Here is a 20959-nt window from a genome sequence, read left to right as displayed (position 1 = left end):
AGAGATGCGAGAGAATGTGTCAGCAGCAATATTTTCAGGTCCAGGTCGATAAACTATAGTGAAATTGTATTGGGATAATTCTATACGCCAACGACATATTTTGTCATTCTTAATTTTTGATTTTCTTTTATTGTCGAATATGAAGCTGATGCTCTTCTGATCTGTGATGACTTTAAAGTGCCTGCCGAGTAGAAAATGTCGCCACTTACGGAGAGCTTCTACAATAGCGGCTGCCTCTTTTTCTACTGCATGGTGCTTAATTTCGTTAGTATTGAGAGTTCTTGAAAAAAATGCAATAGGACGACCTTCTTGATTTAGTGTTGCAGCAATGCAATAGTTACTAGCGTCCGTTTCTACTTCAAATTCTTTATTTGGATCTACCGTTATTAAAGTGGCGTCTTTTAGATCATTTTTCAATGTTTGAAAAAATTTTAATACAGATGGAGGTAGTGGAAATTCTTTGTTTTGATTTAGTAATAAAATTTTATCAGAAAATTTTTTAATGAATTTGCAGTAATAGGAAAACATTCCAACTATTCTTTTTTGAGATTTAAGATTCAGCGGAGGTGGCATTTCGAGTAATGGTTTTAGTCTTTGATAATCGGGAGCTATTTGATTATTTTCTATGGTGTAGCCGAGTAGAGTAATAGAACTAGAAGAAATTATGCTTTTATTTTCATTTAAAGTGATGTTATATTGTTTAGCAATTTTGTAGAATTTTTGAAGATTGTAATCGTGTTCTTCTTGATTTTTCCCACATATAGTTACGTTATCAACATACACAAAGGTATCGGTTAGATCTTCTTTTTCTATAATATAGTCTATGCTCCTCTGGAAAGCACTTACTCCATTGGTGACGCCAAAAGGAAGACGAGTAAATTGAAAAAGTTTGCCACTTACTTCAAACGCAGTGAATTTACGATCAGCATGATTTATAGGTATTTGGTGATAAGCAGATTTTAGGTCGAGAGTAGAGAAGATGTTATATTGAGCGATGTCGTCTACCATCTTATTGATATTAGGCATTGGGTAAGCGTCTAGTTCCGTGAATCTATTAATGGTATCGCTGTAGTCGACTACCATTCTTTTCTTATGATTCTCATTCAAAGTTACAAGAACTTGCGCTCGCCACGGAGATATCGAAGGTTCAATTATGCCTTCTTTCAACATTCTAGCAGTCTCTTCTTTTATGAATTTGTTGGCGGCAAAAGTGTAACGTCGGGATTTTGTCGCAATAGGAGTAGTATGAGGAGAAAGATTAGAAAAGAGAGGAGGGGGTGGAACGTTTATGGTAGGAAAAAAATTATTCGTGTTTATAGCTCCAATTATAAGTTTGTCTCTAGGACCGTCGAATTTAAGTGTTACTTTTTTATATTTTTTTAAAATATCTTTTCCGATTATTAAATCAATGAAAAGGTTTTCAATGATTTCAATTGTTATTCCAGAATGGGTTTTATCTTTCAGTATTAAATCCACGACAGCTTCGCCAGTTATTTTAGCATGTTGATCGGAAGCAGCCAGAGCTATAGTTTTGTTTTTAGGTATTGTGAAGAGTTTAAGTTTTTTAGCAGTATTTTCATTAATGAATGTTTTTACACTGCCGGAGTCCACCATAGCGTTCACGAAGTGCCCGTTAATTTGGCATTGAGTGAATGTGACATCTTTGGAGTTAGTTCCTAGTCAGGATAGAGAAGGTGAGGGGTAGTCAGAGTCGTCATAAAGAACAGCAGTATGAGTGTTAGAAATAGAAGATTTACACACTTTAGCCCAATGACCATTTTTTTTGCATTTTTTACATTCGGCGTTTCGTGCAGGACATAAATATCGAGGATGACGTGAGTTTCCACAGAAAAAACAAACCCCTTTTGGATGCATATTTTCTTTAGTCACAGCTATACGATTGTAGCCCGAAGGATTATTTGTAGCTGCTACAGTAAAGTTATTTGCGTAGCTTATCGAATGCTTTTCTGCTTGTTCAAGAGATCTGGCCGTGGCATATGTGTCTTGTAAAGTCAGGATGGGTTTTTCTAACAGTCGTTGTCGGATGGACGAAGAAGAAATTCCACCGATGAAAGCTTCCCGAATGTATTGATTTTTGTTTTCTTCAGCAGAAACCGCTTCGAAGTTACATGTTTTGGCAAGCATTTCCAATTGTAGTATGAAGGCATCTATATTTTGTGTTGTTTGTTGCTTCGTCGTCATCAATCGATATCTATTATAAACAATATTTTCAGGTTTTAAATAAGCGGCGTCCAATGTTCTTAATGCACTATCGTAGTCGGTTTTATCGCTTATTAAATCGAAAACAGAGGCTGAAATACAATTGATCAAGGCAAAGAAATTATCTGAAGTGTTTTCGATTAATCCGTTATTATGTGAGCGGATATAATTCTGGAGGGTTAATTTCCAATGCCTATAGGATTTTTCGGAATTAGGGCATGTAGGTTCCACCTCGAATCTGTCGGGACGTAAGATTCGATCCATTATTATTTTTTTTTTTTTTACAGTTAATAAAATTGAAGTGAATAGTATCAGTAAGTAAAGAATTGCCTTTTAGAAAGGTTTTATTAACTGTAAAATACACGTACGCTCTTGAAAGGATCGAGCGGGAAAATGAAACAGAGGGCGCTTTTATTATGAATGTCAATCCCAAGGGGAATAACTCTTAACAACAAATTAAATCATAACAGAACGCATACACAAAGAACAAATTAATAGAACACATACAAAAAGAACAAATTAATGGAACACACACAAAGAACAAATTAATGGAACACACACAAAGAACAAATTAATGGAACACATACAAAAAGAACAAATTAATGGAACACATACACAATGAAGAAATTAATGGAACACATACCCAAAGAACAAATTAATGGAACACATGCACAAAGAACAAATTAATGGAACAGATGGACAAAGAACAAATTAATGGAACACATACACAAAGAACAAATTAATGGAACACATACACAAAGAACAAATATATGGAACACACACACAAAGAACAAGTTAATGGAACACATACACAAAGAACAAATTAATGGAACACATTCATAAAGAACAAATTAATGGAACAGATGGACAAAGAACAAATTAATGGAACACATACATAAAGAACAAATTAATGGAACACATACACAAAGAACAAATTAATGGAACACATGCACAAAGAACAAATTAATGGAACACATACACAAAGAACAAATTAATGGAACACATACAAAAAGAACAAATTAATGGAACACATACACAAAGAACAAATTAATGGAACACATACACAAAGAACAAATTAATGGAACACATACACAAAGAACAAATTAAATGAACACATACAAAAAGAACTAATTAATGGAACACATACACAAAGGACAAATTGTATGAACATCAACCAAAATTCAAAAACCAAAACAATAAAAAAAACATTAGAGTAATTAAGGAGAGATTGTATTAAATAAAATTCAAGTTGAGCACAGAAAACTGCTCCACTCTTCCTTGATCAAAGTTGAAGAAACACCTAAATGCACACTCTGCAATTAACAAATAAGAGTAGAACGTATACTGTTAGAATGTTAAAAGTACAAACATATTCAAAAAGGATATTTTAAAAACACAAACATCAGCGAAGTGAAAAAGTAAAATCTCATGAAATGATACAATGCTTAAAAGACAAAACTGTTCAAACTTTTCTAAACAAAACAAATAAACAAAAGCAGCCAACAAATAGATATCAAGCCAACTGTATAACAAATATAATACATAACTAAACAAATTACCATATACATATAGTACAACATTGACATTTATAACCCTATAGTGGTTGATATGCCTTAAAGCCCACATAATCAATCGATCGATACTCTTAGATGTATCAAACTCTTATACATCAATAGTTGAGTATTTTCTTGAGTGATAGAATGATCCAATCATTTTTCCAGTTAACTTAGCAACAGATTTGATGTATTTTTTTTTTTCATTTTAGGTTTGAAGTGAAAAACCAATCCTAGGAACAAAAAAAACAATCCTAGAAACATATATATATATATATATATATATATATATATATATATATATAGAGAGAGAGAGAGAGAGAGAGAGAGAGAGAGAGAGCACTGTCGTAAATAATCTCACCCGCTACTTGATTGGCTGAAAAAGCGAAGCTTGTTGTTTCTTTGTTTACAAACAGGCGGTTTGAGCACTGTAAAAGTAGTGACAGATATCTATTTAAATAGACATTCCGATGAGTTATTTGCAGGTGTCGCTTCTGTGGTTGAGTATGAGAACTGCCAACTGTCAACACGACGGTTCTAGGTTCAATCCTTGGCGTGGGAGAGATGCTAGTCTAGCAGCACTGATGAGTTGTGATACAACAAAACAGGACTGTATGTCGATGACTACAAATGTATATATATATATATATATATATATAATTATATATATTAAAATTAAAATGTTTAAATTCGACGTTATTTCACGCGGTTAATGGTAGTCGAATGGATTAGGTCTTCGCTAATCGAGCCAGAGATGTCTCATGATGTGGGGTTCTGATCGTTCGACTGGTATTAATCGTGACACCCTGCACTGAATATTCCCGAAAGGATGAAACACTAGTGTCTGTAGGTATTTAATTATTATAGTAAAAAAATAATATTATTTATATATATATATATATATATATATATATATATATATATATATATATTTTCTTATAATATATACCATTCCTTATTTAATAAGCTCAATGTAATTACAGAGCAATATAATTTTCTAATTTCTGGATTTTAATCATGTCAAAAGCTCTTTATTTCCTTTTGATCTATCATTGATTGTTGCTATTTCTTCTGATGAGTTAAGGGCAACATAGATTCACTGGTTGATATAATAATTAAGTGATTGATCTTGTTCTATGAAACAGATACTGTCAAGAATTGTAAATGTCAACTAGATTAAAGGAATAAATTGTAAGATGGTCAACATCATGAACTTTGGAATATAGACTTTTGTCAATATGTGCATGCATGTTTCAGTGGAGTTCTTATTTAAAGAGATCCACCTCGTCAGACCAAAGAAGGAAACCTATTGAAAACTTCTTTGATCTGACGAGGTGGGTCTCTTTTAATAGGAACTCCACTGAAACATATATGCACATATGTAATCAATAATATTTGTATAATAAACAGAGTATATACCTGCTCTGTCCTCCATTGAGCAACTTTTAATAACCATGTGTGTTTCATAGAATTTACATATAGGAAATCAATCTATACAACTTTATATATATATATATATATATATATATATATATATATATATATATATATATATATATATATATATATATGCTCTGATAAAAGCTTGCCTCCTGAGGGAATAATGGTAGGCACACAGCTCAAGTGTGAGAATAGCGGGGCCTTAGGTGCTGAAAGTTCTGAGTTGGGAAATAAGTGGATATCGCATTAAATTACTTCTTCACTAGTATTGTAACTTCTACCTTATACATATTGTTATCCATTGTAGTGGTGGATTACAAACTAAATGCAATCTCCAATAGTGGGATCACGAATGTAACATCTCGGATCTTTTAAAAGTATTCAGGCATTCACTGGAGGCTGGGACCATGCATACAATGTAAAATTTAGCTATAGTTGCACAAATACACTCAGTTTTTAAGTCTGTGTGGCAACGCAAATTCCACACCAACAGGTTTTCGGAGATACTAAAATAGTACTTCTGCTTTGCAGGATATTCCAGGCTGGTTGTACTAATTTCTTCTTTCACCAAAGGTCACCATTCAGTTGGAAGCTCTCATCACTGGAAAAGTTTGGTCAGAGATGTTTGCAAAAAAACTGAATCACTTTCAAAATGTACAAAAAAAATGCAAAAAAGAAATGACTAACAAGACACTGTTAGTTATTTTTTTTATAAAGTATGTATTCAGTTAAATATTCCAATAGTGTATATATATATATATATATATATATATATATATATATATATATATATATATATATATATATATATATGAGTAAAAATAAAATAAAAATACAAGCGATGGTTGACGTTATGGTTGAGAAAGAAAACCGAGAATTAATAAAATAGTAATTAAGTTTCGTCCCTATTTCAGGGGACGTCATCAGGATTTTGTGGGATAAATGTAGAAGAAAACGATTACAGACCACATGCGAGTGAAAAAGGAAAAAATGCTAAAATCCTTCCCATTTTGGGCAGAATCTATAAATGTGCATGTGGAAAGGTTGGGTTATTCTATGCATATATACATTCAAAGGTTATTTACATACATATGTACATGCACATTTACTGAATCGATTTTAATGTTTTAAAAATGTTTTCAATGTTGGTAGTTTTCACGCACGGATACATATATCTTTCTTGTCTTTTATTATCTTTATTTCTGGTTTCTTAACCCACCATCTTTTCATCTTTATACATATATTTCAATACAGACCATAATCCACACCCCTATTTTGCCTTCTTTACATACAACTAAATTTTATTCCTTGTTCCTATTTTTAACAACATGTGACAGAATCTCCTGATATTAATTCCCTACGATGCTGAAGACCTGATATTTTCATTGCAAAATTTGCTTTCGTATTAGCTGTATCACCTGAAGAGGTTTCTAGTTGTAAGTAACTAGCTGACTGAAATATTCTCATGAATGTGTAGCAACATATTAATGCTTATGTAAAAAGAAATAGAATATATATATATATATATATATATATATATATATATATATATAGAGAGAGAGAGAGAGAGAGAGAGAGAGAGAAAATAAAAAGGAACAAACCGTATTATGTGTTCATCAACGTTTCGTCTTTATTTCGAGACTTCCTCTGGATGAATGAGATTAAGAAACCAAAAAATATACCAGTACAAAATATTTGAAAAAGTTTCACGTGCACAGTGTGACGCAGTTCTATTTCAGAGAAACGGAAAATTGATGTTGGAAATTCAAAAAGGAGGGGGGGGGCTGGCACTGTTAAAGAGAAGGAAATTTTAGTGACGTCATATAGTCGTTAATTTAATTTTAAAACTATGAACGCAAGTTTATATACTTATTGGGAAAAAGATATATCTGTTGAAATTTAAATATAAGTTTGTAACAGGAATGAAATGAGTGTTTTTTATGTAATTTATTGATTGAGATTATGTGTTAATTATTACAGGGGGTGTTTGAATAGTGTGAGAAAGTTAACCTGTGTCCACAGTTAAATAATGTTCTTTTAATAACAGTTTACTTATTAATGGCGCTATGTTATAGAAACCTCCACGTTGTTTAATAGTGCTTGAAATTGCGATAAGCGCAGATTCAAGAAGTCTCCGGTGCGGTTTATTTGAAATAAATTTAACTACTTTTGCTTGTTTAAAATCAAAGGTGTGGTTATGTTGCAATGAATGAGAGAATAATGCACTTAGAGAATTGCTATTTTTTATATCTCTTTTGTGTTCATTGAGCCTTTTTTCCAATTTACGCTGAGTTTCACCAACGTATTTATGATGGCAATTATGGCAAGGAATAGTGTATATACCTCCATCGGAAACTGGTTTGTTATAGAGATGTTTCGCATGTAAGGAAGACATGAATGTTAGGAAACAGACAGGATCTTGTAAATTTTTTAGAGATTTACTCCATTATTATGAGATGATTAAGGACAAAGATGAAAGAGGTTCTGTAAATGCTACACAGAAATACACATAAGACAACTCGGGGTCTTCATCAGAGATGCCCCTATCACATGGAAAACTATCCTTGATGTAGGCACAAATTCCTGAAATTAGTGGAGTGAATGCTGAAAGTGAAGATCCTTTGTGGTCATTGATTGATGAGGAAGTTAACTTAAGCTATATTTGGTATGGCAAATGTGTATTTATATATAATTTGTTAGGCACCAATAAATGTCTTTTGCAAAACAGTGGAAACAATGTCAAAGATGATCTTGAGAATTTGTATAGAATAATTTCACTCATTCGGAGATAGCCACAGGATATTCAAACTTGTATATAGAATTGAATTTTCTTACTAAAACTAAAATGAAAAATCATGTAATTGAAAAATATATTTCAAAATGGTAAAATATTAATATGTGAAAAGTTTAAGTGATTTCCATCTATGGTCATTGTTTCAAGATAATTAGTCAAGTTGAAGTAATTTTATAATTTTTTTTAAAAACATTTTTACAATTTTCAATTGTTTTCATTTCTAAATAGAAATTCATTGATTTTATTTGTAGGTTATGTTTTACAAGATCAAGTCAATCCAAATGAACTAAAAGATTTCAAAGACTCAATATCAGATGTTTCTTTCCCTTATATCTCAGTTCCGGATTGTTTGACTCTGTTACCACTTTCGGAGAATTCCATCATGTTATCTTGGTCTCCATCTACTATTCCAAAAATTGATGCAAATATAGCCCATACAATCCTTGGTAAGAAATTTATTTTCCATAAATTAAAATTATTTTGGAATTTTTAATAGAATTTTTTGATGATAATTTAGGGTATGTATTGTTAAAATGTTTTTGATTTATAATGAGGGCATGACCCCAATGATTTTGATGATCTTACTTATAACCAGGGATGTGACAATAGAATATTCTTTTCATTCTTTTGACTTTTGGGTATATATCATTCTTTTGACTCTCAGGTATATATCTGAAACTATTCGTATATATTTGTGTATGTATATATATATATATATATATATATATATATATGTATATATTTGAAAAGTATGTATATCTGTATTTTTCTGTGTATTAAAAAAAAAATCCTTAAACAATGTGATTAAAATGACTTCTTTGTGCATACATTATACCAATATATTGATGTATTTTTTTGACTAATGAGAATAAAGACAAATTCTAAAACTAAATAAATAAAACAAAAGAAAAAGAAGAAAGAAAGAAAATTTACTTATTCATTTATTTATTTATTTATTTAATCAAATCAAACCAAATTGAGTGAGAAAGGGCTTTTGATTATATCAAAAAATGCGGATGTGTTAAAATGTTTTTGATTTATAATGAGGGTATAACCCCAATGATGTCGACAATCTTACTTATAAGTTACAGTTGGGACAATCAACCAATGAGAAACCTCCAATCTCATTATAAAAATATTGAATTTTGGATTCAGTTCAGTTCGCTGTCAACCTCTGTCTTGAAACGACTGAATTGTGACTGCATTGATTGTTTGCCACCATCTTTGTTATTACTCAACACTCAAAATCATGACTGCATTGATTCTTCACCGATTTGATTTACTACAGCTCTTTGTTCAACATAATGTTTCAACACTTTTTTCTTGCCTTCTTTCCATTTTTAGTCAAATCTTTAACTTAGATGAAGTTAATGTGAAATTATGACAATGAATATCCTCGTGTAGGGCTTTTATAATATGTTTAAGATTTATAACTTCTATTTGTTTTACCCTATTTTTGATTTTTTTTCTTTTTCTTGCTTCTTTTTTATCATTTTTCAAATTACAAGAAATTATTGATTAACAAACTAGCATTTCAGCCCGGAGTTGCCTGGGTGTTTGGAGGTGTATGTTGAGCAAAAAAAAAAAAAGTGGTAGTAGGAAGGCATGCTCGAACCCGTACCGTGAAAGAGGAAAAGAACACAAAAAAAAACGTCACGTCTTTGCTGTTAGAACCACTGTCAAACTGGAAGCGATGTAGGTTTAAATTAAGACTACACAATCGAAAACAGGGGATGACTTTCGAAAATATTGGCGAAAAAACCGACCCCTTTCTATAGAAAACTGCCCAGTTGAGGGTGAAAAAGTGAATGTTTTTAGCCAATCTTTCAGTATTTGTCATCTGAAGGGTCCAGCTTCAAAACGATACTGATCTTGTGAAAATCCGTCGCCTCTGTCGAAGGTTTTAGGCAGACATGCAAAAATACATACATACATACATACATGTATATATTGGTAGCTCAAATTTTCGACCCAAACCTATTAAAAAGCTGGCTCTATATCTGAATATCCTTTATTTAAATTTTCAAATGTTTACACCAGAAATTGTCTGAGTAATTTGGTAGAGACCGCAGAGGTCAAATTTTTTAAAATTTTGACTGCTATTATGACCCCTTAACATTTATTGTTTTGGGTTCAAATCAAGTTATTAAGTTAGATCCATGTCCAAGAAACCTATATCTAAAATTTCAATTGTTTATACCCAAAATTGGCGGAGGAGTTTGGTAGAGTTCTCAAAGGTCAAATCGTAAAACTTTGACCACTTAACAGCCAAATTTCTGGACGAAATGGATTACAAAGATTTTCCCAAATCTCCATACCGCGTATATCGAATTCGAGTTTGTAAACTGAAAATTAACAGAGTTATTGCATAGGGAAATGTACACAGACAAACAGACAGATAGACAGACACTTTCACTTTTATAGATATATGGATTACATATATACATGAAATAATATATGTACATATATTATGTATATACATGAAATAATATATATATATATATACATATATATACATGAAATAATATATGTACATATATATATACATTAAATAATATATATATATATATATACATATATTATATATATACATGAAATAATACATATATAAAGAATATATATATATATACATGAAATAATATATGTATATACATATATTATATATATATACATGAAATAATATATATATTTATTTTATATACATGAAATAATATATATATATTATATATACATGAAATAATATATATATATTATATATATACATGAAATATATATATACATGAAATAATATATGTATATATATATTAGATATACATGAAATAATATATATACATATATATATATACATTAAATAATATATATATAGATATATATACATGAAATAATATATATATACATATATTATATATATATACATGAAATAATATAGATATATACATATATTACATATATACATGAAATAATATAGATATATACATATATATATATACATGAAATAATATAGATATATATACATATATATATATACATGAAATAATATATATATACATATATTATATATATACATGAAATAATATAGATATATACATATATTATATATATACATGAAATAATATAGATATATACATATATTATATATATACATGAAATAATATATATATATATATACATATATTATATATATACATGAAATACTATATATATATATATACATATATTATATACATACATGAAATAATATATATATATACATATGTTAGGCCACAATCCTGTGGGTGAGGACAGCTGATGGTCTACTTGTATTGCATGTCTGGTATTCTACACAACTACTTGTCCAGCATCCCCTCACTCACTCACCCTAACTGAAACTTTTAAATAAAATAAAATGAAATGACAGCTCAAGCAAAAGTTACGTTTAAACCAGGACCAAACTCAAAGAAAACCAACCTGCCTCCTCCCTTGAGGCTTGCATTTACTAATATCCGCGGGCTTAGAACTAACTTAGATGATGTTGAGTTATTTCTCCTTGTAAACACCCCGGATATCTTAGCATTAAGTGAGACTAACCTTCGCTCCTCCATTCTCTCTAACCACTTTAACATGCCTGGTTATCTCCCACTCTACCGTAAGGACTCGGACAGACATATGCATGGACTTGGAGTCTATATTCGTAACACCCTCCCCCTGACTAGAGAAATAAAACTAGAATTAGAGAACCAGGCCTTTATGTGCTTCAGACTAAATATGCAACACAATATTAGCTACTTGTATTTTCTCTACCGCTCTCCCTCAAACCAAGACTGTACCCTAATAAACAAAGTCTCAGACAGCATAGATATAGCACTCTCCCTCGATACTAGCACACAAATACATGTATTTGGTGACTTCAATGTCCACCACAGTAACTGGCTAGGATTCTCTAATCACACAGACGTAGCTGGTAGCGCAACACATAGCTTCTCTATATCCCATTCCCTATCTCAGTTGGTTACATTTCCGACACGTTTCCCAGACCAGCAAGATCAACATGCCTCACTTCTAGATCTCTTTCTGACAACGGTTCCCAATGACTGTACAACAAATGCCCACAACCCACTCGGGAATGCTGATCACGCTGTGATAATGGTAGAAATCAGCCTAAATTCTCGCCCTAAGACCCACTACTCAAAACAAAGAGGTATTACAAAAAGGCTGATTGGGAAGCCATCAGGGAGCTCATCAGAGATGCCCCATGGCAAAATGTCTTTACTCTTCCAGCAGAACAGTGTGCAAATGAGACCACTGAACGGTTCAAAACTGCTATTGAAGAACATGTTCCCCCACGGAAATTCTATAGCAAGCCCCACTCTCCCCAATGGTTTACTTCTGCTTGTGCAGCTGCCATTTGTCAAAGGCAGCATGCGTTCCGCAGATTCAACCGACATAAGTCCAGCTCAAATAAACAGAAGTTTATAGAAGCTAGAAATAATTGTAAGAGAGTGATAGAGACAGCTAAGATAGATTACTCTGAAACCACCAGAAAACGCATCGAAGCACAGAAATTAGGAACCCGGGATTTTTGGAAAATCTACAACAGCGTAGTAAATAATGGACAGTCAACTATTCCCCCACTATCAAACAATCATGAGGTTGCTTGCACGGCAACTGACAAGGCTAATCTGCTTGCCAGTCGGTTTGCCTCAAACTCCACACTGAACTCGGTACACCACTCACTCCCTGATTTTCCTCTGTGAACAGACGCCACACTAGACGATTTGAAAATCACCCATTCTCAGGTACATGCTATTATAAAAAACCTAGACACCTCAAAAGCATGTGGACCAGATCTCATCCCGGCTGTGCTATTAAAAAAATGCTCTGCCGAGGTTGCTCCAGTTCTGTCCAAACTTTACAATAAATGCCTTAACGAATCTTGTTTTCCCGACTGCTGGAAAACCGCCTCTGTGGTACCAGTCTACAAGAATTCTGGTGAAAGAACTGACCCACTAAATTATCGCCCCATTAGCCTCCTCCTGCTTTTCGCCAAAATATTTGAGTCCTTAGTTAATCAAGCCCTAGTCCAGCACCTAACAGCTGCTAAACTCCTGACTGACAAACAATATGGATTCAGGCAAGCCCGTTCAACAGCAGATATCTTAACTGTAGTTTCTGAACATATATACCGTTCATTGGATAAAACAGGGGAGGGTAGAGCGGTGGCCCTTGATATATCTAAGGCTTTTGACAGGGTATGGCACAATGGTCTTCTAAGGAAAATTAGATCATATGGAATCACTGGAAGAATTCATAATGTAATTAAATCCTTCTTAAGTAATAGAAAAATCAAAGTTATCCTCGACAGTCGTACATCCAAACAATATGACATAAATGCGGGAGTACCTCAGGGGTCTATACTTGGACCTCTATTATTCCTGATAATCATAAACGACCTCCCTGATAAAATTGTTTCGGAGATGGGTATATTTGCTGATGACACCACTCTCTATAACAGATATGAGGGGAAAACAAATGAACACATATCCAAGGAAATGGCAGAAACACTAGAGGATGACCTCCAATCCGTAGTGGAATGGGGACAAAAATGGTTGGTCACATTCAATGCTGCTAAGACTAAGCTTGTTTCCTTCAATAACTACAAGAAACCTTCTCTACCACTAATAGCAGTGGCCAAGAACACATTGCCTGAAATTACTTCTGAAACTCCTCGGCCTAACGTTTGCAGGGAACATGAACTGGAATAGATACATTGAGAGCATTGCCAAGGCTGCTGCAAGGAAGGTTGGCTCCATCTACCGTGCTAAAAAACTACTTACGCCTGACAGTATCCTATACCTCTATAAGGCAACCATTCGCCCATGTATGGAGTACTGTTGTCACATCTGGGCTGGTGCATCTGCTGCTTGTCTCTCGCTCCTGGACAGGGTTCAAAAGAGAGTCGCCAACCTGATAGGTCCTGAACTGTCATCTAGGCTTCAGCCTCTGTCCCATCGACGAGATGTTGCATCTCTCTGCCTGTTCTACAAATACTTTAATGGTGAATGCTCTGACGAACTGCAAACACTTGTACCTCCCCGACGTAACTACCCCTGACAAACCCGACAAGCTACTAAGTCTCATCCCTTTACAGTAGAGATCCCTAGGTGCAAGAAAGCCTTTTACTCCAATAGTTTGTTCCCCAGAATTGCGGGTCTTTGGAACTCCCTTCCGGGATTCTGCTTTCCCAACTGCAATGATATGCAGAAGTTCAAGTAATGTTAACAAACATCTTTCTACTCATCTCTCTTCATAATGACCCCGCTAATTAAGTCCCTGATAGTAGCCCCCCTGCTTCAAAGTGGCATTGTGCCTTGTTTGGGGTGAAAATTGAATAAAAAAGTAAAAAAAATATATATATATACATGAAATAATATAGATATATACATATATTATATATATACATGAAATAATATATATATATACATATATATATATATACATGAAATAATATATATATATATATATATATATATATATTATACTAGCATGGGTGCCCGGCGTTGCCCGGGTGTTTGGAGGTGTATGCTGAGCAAAAAAAAGGGGGTAATTTTTTAAACTTTGACCCCTATTATGACCCCTGAAAATTTATTGTTTTGGGCTCAAATCAAGTTATTAAGTTAGATCCATGTCCACGGAAGCTATATCTAAAATTTCAAGTGTGTAGACCCAAAATTGCCGGAGAAGTTTGGTAGAGTTCTCAAAGCTCAAATCGTTGAACTTTGACCCCTTAATCGCCAAATTTCTGGCTAAAAACCGATCACATAGATTTTTCCAAATCTCAGTACCCTGTATATCAAATTTCGAGTCTGTAGACTAAAAATTGACAGAGTTATTTCGTAGGGAAATGTACACAGACACACACACACACACACACACACACTTTTATAGATATATAGATTTAAAATTTGAGTCTGACAGAATGACAAAATTATATTGCAAACCGATATATTAAACAAACGAACTTCAAAGAGACAAATGAACACATAAGTAAAAACAATTTGTATTAGAAAACATTTATTATTCCACGTCTTTTTTTACAGACCTGACGACTGAGGTTCGCTCTTAATAAAAATTGTTTTTTATCGTCTTAATTTTGACTTCCTTTTTCATAAAAAACTAAAAAAAAATCAAGAAAGAAAAGAAATTTAATTTTATTTTTTCATTAATTTCTTTCTGGGCAAAGCAATTCTTTCAAACTTACTCTGTTTCCAAAATGTTTTTATTTTATTCCCCTCCCCCTTCATTCATTTTCCTCCGCATCCTGGCAAGTATTAAAATAAACCATTTAGAATATTTATTTATGGATTTATTTACTTATCATTTCTTTTGTATCGGTAAATGAATTCCATTTAAAAAAAACTGTAAAAGTCACGTTAAAGATGATTAAGTTGGAAAGTAAGTAAAAATTTACCCTTTTTACTTTTATACGATTTCTGATCACTTTGAAAAAGGTGTGTGTGTGTTTTAAAAATGTTTTTTAACTGCTATAATCTCATTTATATATATATATATATATATATATATATATATATATAACAACGTGAGTATTCATATCGTGGGTTTGTATTACTGTACACATAGATTCGAAAAAATAGTCAAAAACAAATATATAAATAAATGTTATCAAAGGCAAGATAAGTTACTTTTCTACCTAACTGGATATATTTTTTGTGTTTTTATTCAATGTAATATATTTATTCAGCTCGAAAAACATACAGTGTTTACCGATGTGTTGGAAAATTCAAGATGGCGTCTCACACCCTCTTTAACACCGTAAGTTTGGGAAAAGGTGTTATAAATAAAAAACTATACAAAATACTATTAAAAACCCGCCGAATATATGTCAACCTATGTCACGGTAACATATATTGAGCGAGTTTTTAACAGTATTTTAACAGGGCACATCGTAAAAACTGACCCATTAATTTTCCTGAAGTAAAAACTATATAGTTTTTAAACTTTTAAAACTGTACATTATAAAAAGAAAACTGTTCGAGTGATTTTTTTTTTTTTTACATGGGTGTCACCACTTATCAAGGCCCAGAGGCCACTCAAGGATAAGGGTTAATAGGTATACATTAGTCATTGTGATTTTAGCATAGTAAACAGTGGGAATTTTGTAACTTGGATTACTTGAAAAAGAAAACTGTTCGAATGATTGAAAATGAAAACAAAATAACAATGTAAATATATTGATAAGAAAAAAACAAAAACAAACGAAGTTTCCGTTTCAGGAACCCGAGTTTAATTTTATGTCGTAATCATTCAACTCGTTAGCGGTTTTATTCAGCGATTAGGGATAACCATACAACATATCTAATTACCGAAGCGATTTAAAAAAAAAATTTTTTTTTTATTAAAACTAAACCTGTTTTAATGAACCAATTTTTTTAAATCCAACACTTTAGTTATTTTGAGAGCGTGCAACTGCACCCGAAAGGTTGATTAGGAAACTCCAAATCCTTTTATGACTCGAAAAAAAAAAAGGGGGCTTTTTATCGGCTTAAATGATAAACTAATGTTAAATATTAGTATTTAATATAATGAGATATCAATCTACACAATTTGCCATCGATTCTGAAATAAAATGAAATCCTGACATTGTGATCATTTTTGCAGGTGTTATGTGCCAAATATTGAAATAAGAATGTTTAAATTCAATTATTGTAATTTAAGTCTTTAATTTTAAAGTCGATTTTATTTATAAAATATCTTTTTAGAAATCAGTCTCAAAAAGAATCTGAACAATAAATCTCTTTTGTTATGGCTAAGTTTTTGTCAAGGGTAGAAATTATAATAGACAAGTATTCATCCATGATGACATTTTACCGATTTCCTGGTTTACAGGTATTCTTGCTAAATTTCTTCGAAAGAATAGTTTAACATTCTGTAAAAGTACCTTCCGTTTTTTTTTGTTTTTTTTTGTACTTCTGCAGAGAAGGTAAAAAACCGATAAAAACTGGATATATTTTTCGTGTTTTTATTCAATTTAACATGTTTATTCAGCTCGAAAAGAATATAGTGTTTACCGATGTGTTGGAAAATTCAAGATGGCGTCTCACACATTCTTTAACACCGTAAGTTTGGGAAAAGGTGTTATAAATAAAAAACTATACAAAATACTATTAAAAACCCGCCGAATATATGTCAACCTATGTCACGGTAACATATATTGAGCGAGTTTTTAACAGTATTTTAACCGGTTTTTTATTTATTACACCTTTTTCCAAACTTACCGTGTTAAAGAGAGAATCGGCCGCCATCTTGAATTTTTCAATACATCGGTAAACACTGTATGCTTTTCGAGCTGAATAAACATGTTAAATTGAATAAAAACACGAAAAATATATCCAGTTTGGTAGAAAAGTAATTTATCTTGCCTTTGATAACATTTATTTGTTATATATTTGTTTTTTGGCAACTTATTCGAATCTATGTGTACAGTAATACAAACCCGAAATGAATTTAAGACCACGAGTGAAATGAGAAAATGAAGAAAATCGCATTTACTGTGTGTGTTTACTGTTTATGTAGTCAGCGGGTTTGGTTGCCATAACAACGTGACGGTAGTGAACGTGTGTGTGTGCGTGTGTGCGCGTTTCGTGTAGTTTAGTTTCGTATAATAGTTTCGTATTTTTTTAATTTGTAAATAACAAGTTATTAAAAAATTAAACCCTTCCAAGATGGACAATAAATAAAGCCATAATATTTTATGGTAAAGGTAAGAGCGTAGAAACGATTGTTTTTTAGGAGATGTGATTATTGGATTAACCAATCAGAAATCGTCCGTGGCACACACATCTCTGTTTTTATAGATATATATAGGTCGAGGTAATTAGTTAAAGAGATTTAATATAATGTGATATATAGATAGATAGATTAAATGTTAAATAGATTTTGTAAATAGTACAGTTGAAATGATTAGAATATTTCCAATATGTAATAAGGTCGAGGTAATTAGTTAAAGAGATTTAATATAATGTGATATGCAAATGAGCATAAGTCATTCGATATGGGGGTGGTTTGTAGAATAGTATATAAAGAAATTAGGCCAAGATTCTTATGTCTCCTATAACAGAAACATCCTAAAATGGGTTCTAATGTTTCTCTATCAGGAGAGATCTACCCTCTTACCTCCTTTATATTTCGTTGATGATGGAGAGCTGTACACACAGACAGAAACACACGAACCCTATCACTTTATAAAAATATAGATATATACATGAAATAATATAGATATATACATATATATATATATACATGAAATAATATAGATATATACATATATTATATATATACATGAAATAATATAGATATATACATATATTATATATATACATGAAATAATATAGATATATACATATATTATATATATACATGAAATAATATAGATATATACATATATTATACATATACATGAAATAATATAGATATATACATATATTATACATATACATGAAATAATATAGATATATACATATATTATATATATACATGAAATAATATAGATATATACATATATTATATATATACATGAAATAATATATATATACATATATTATATATACATGAAATAATATATATATACATATATTATATATATACATGAAATAATATATATACATGAAATAATATATATATACATATATATATACATGAAATAATATAGATATACATATATATATACATGAAATAATATAGATGTGTACATATATATATACATGGAATAATATATATATACACATATATATACATGAAATAATATATATATATATTTATTATATATACATGAAATAATATAGATATATACATATATTATATATATACATATATTATATATATACATGGAGTAATAGATATATATACATATATATATATGAAATAATATATATATGTACATGAAATAATATATATATACATGAAATATATATACATGAAATAATATAGATATATACATATATTATATATATACATGAAATAATATATATATACATATATTATATATATACATGGAATAATATATATATATACATATATTATATATATACATGGAGTAATAGATATATATACATATATATATATATATATGAAATAATATATATATGTACATGAAATAATATATATATATATATATATACATGAAATAATATATATATTATATATACATGAAATAATATATATATATTATATACATAATATATATATATATATATATATATATATATATATATATATATATATATATATATATACTCAGGTTTTTTTATATTCAAAAGTAATGGGCTAATGAATTCAACGAGGTTGTTAGATAGTGCTCAATAAAAAGAGCTAATAATACTTGTTTATTGTTATACAAACATGCTCACATCCCGCTGCTACAAATAGCCACTTGTTTCAATCAAACAACAGATATCATCAGGCAGCGACTTGACTATTCAAAAGTTCAATGAATAAACGTTATTCATTGAACTTTTGAATAGTCAAGTCGCTGCCTGATGATATCTGTTGTTTGATTGAAACAAGTGGCTATTTGTAGCAGCAGGATGTGAGCATGTTTATATAACAATAAACAAGTATATATATATATATATATATATATATATATATATATATATATATGAAATAATATATATACTTTACCATATATATAATATATATATATATTATCAGTGGATTTCCACTGTCCATCGCTTTATTAAAATGTTGTATTAAAATACAATGTCTAATCATGAACTTTTTATTATATTATTCTGTTAAAAGACTTTTTATGTATATACAACATATATATATATATATATATATATATATATATATATATACATATACATATATATGTATACATATACATATATATATACATATACATTTGTATATACATATACAACATATATATATATATATATATATATATATATATATATATATATATATATATATATATATAAAAATGTAATTTTGGTTCGTTAAAAGTGAATAAAACCATATTTCTACGTTACCAATTTAATTGAAATTTTCACAAAATCTATCTATAAAGTCAGTGAATGTTTGCATGTTATTAAAATAATTTTACATTGCGAATTATAAAAATATTAATTAAAAGATAAATATTTTGCGAAGTCGTTTCTGCGAGACTGCAGACTGTTCTGGTAACTTCCGTTTCAACTACTCTAGAATTACAAGATAAGTAAAAAAAAAAAAAAGTTACTCATGCAGACAGTGATCCGTGCTGAAATAATAATGTTATTATTAAAAAAGACATTCTTAACATGGGGAAGGGAGGGTGTTTTGTACCTATTCTGTACTTTAACCTTACAATTGAATAAAAACATATAAAACTTAAACACGGAATTAAAAAATAGCGCGGATCACTCTCTGCATTAGCACAAAAAAAAAATCCCATATTTTAAAAATTTAAATTAATTTATGTACTTACCAATTTTTAAATTTTAAATACCTTTATTTATGTTAAGGCTTTTCATTCATGAAACATTACATTTTAATTGTTTAGTTTCTTTTCTTTTTTTGTTTACATAAAAAAGTTTGTTTTAACTTTTTCTAAACTGTTTCATTTTTATGACATGCCTCAACGTATTATAAACACCCTAACCTCCCCATGTTAAAAAAAAACATGCCCTTCCATAAACCTCAAAAGCCGTTCTTAATATGGGGAGATTGGGGGGTGTTCATTCCGAAAGCCGTTTTAACATATGGAAGTTAGGGTGTTTATAATATGCTGGGGCGAGTCGTAAAGTTAACGAAGTTGCTATCTATTATTTATTGTAAAAATTGCTTGAAATTTATTTATTTGACAAAAAAAATTACAATTTGGTTCTCCTTGGGAGTTGAGTTCCATGGTGACCAGCAGAAAAAAATAATAGTCGCTCCCTTATTCCCCACCCCACCCCACACGTAACAT

General features: G+C 30.6%; 1 protein-coding gene across 8 annotated transcripts in view; it reads left to right on the top strand.

The window, feature by feature from the left end:
- The window catches only part of LOC145276861 (centrosomal protein of 97 kDa-like), a 417991-nt gene that overhangs the window by 342983 nt on the left and 54049 nt on the right, over positions 1–20959 (top strand). For 7 of the 8 annotated variants that reach the window (XM_080128261.1, XM_080128260.1, XM_080128256.1 and 4 more), the window contains one exon: positions 8259–8453. The exons of the other annotated variant lie outside the window; for it this stretch is intronic. In XM_080128261.1, the coding sequence (XP_079984387.1) occupies positions 8259–8453 (195 nt within the window). The remainder of the gene's footprint in view (positions 1–8258; positions 8454–20959) is intronic. 8 annotated transcript variants of the gene reach the window in all.

This window comes from Euprymna scolopes, chromosome 5 (genome assembly GCF_053919585.1).
Source record: "Euprymna scolopes isolate OS-2025 chromosome 5, ASM5391958v1, whole genome shotgun sequence".
Classification (NCBI taxonomy): Eukaryota; Metazoa; Mollusca; class Cephalopoda; order Sepiida; family Sepiolidae; genus Euprymna; species Euprymna scolopes.
The sequence above is the reverse complement of the archived record's forward strand: the minus strand, read 5'-3'. Positions and strand labels throughout refer to the sequence as shown.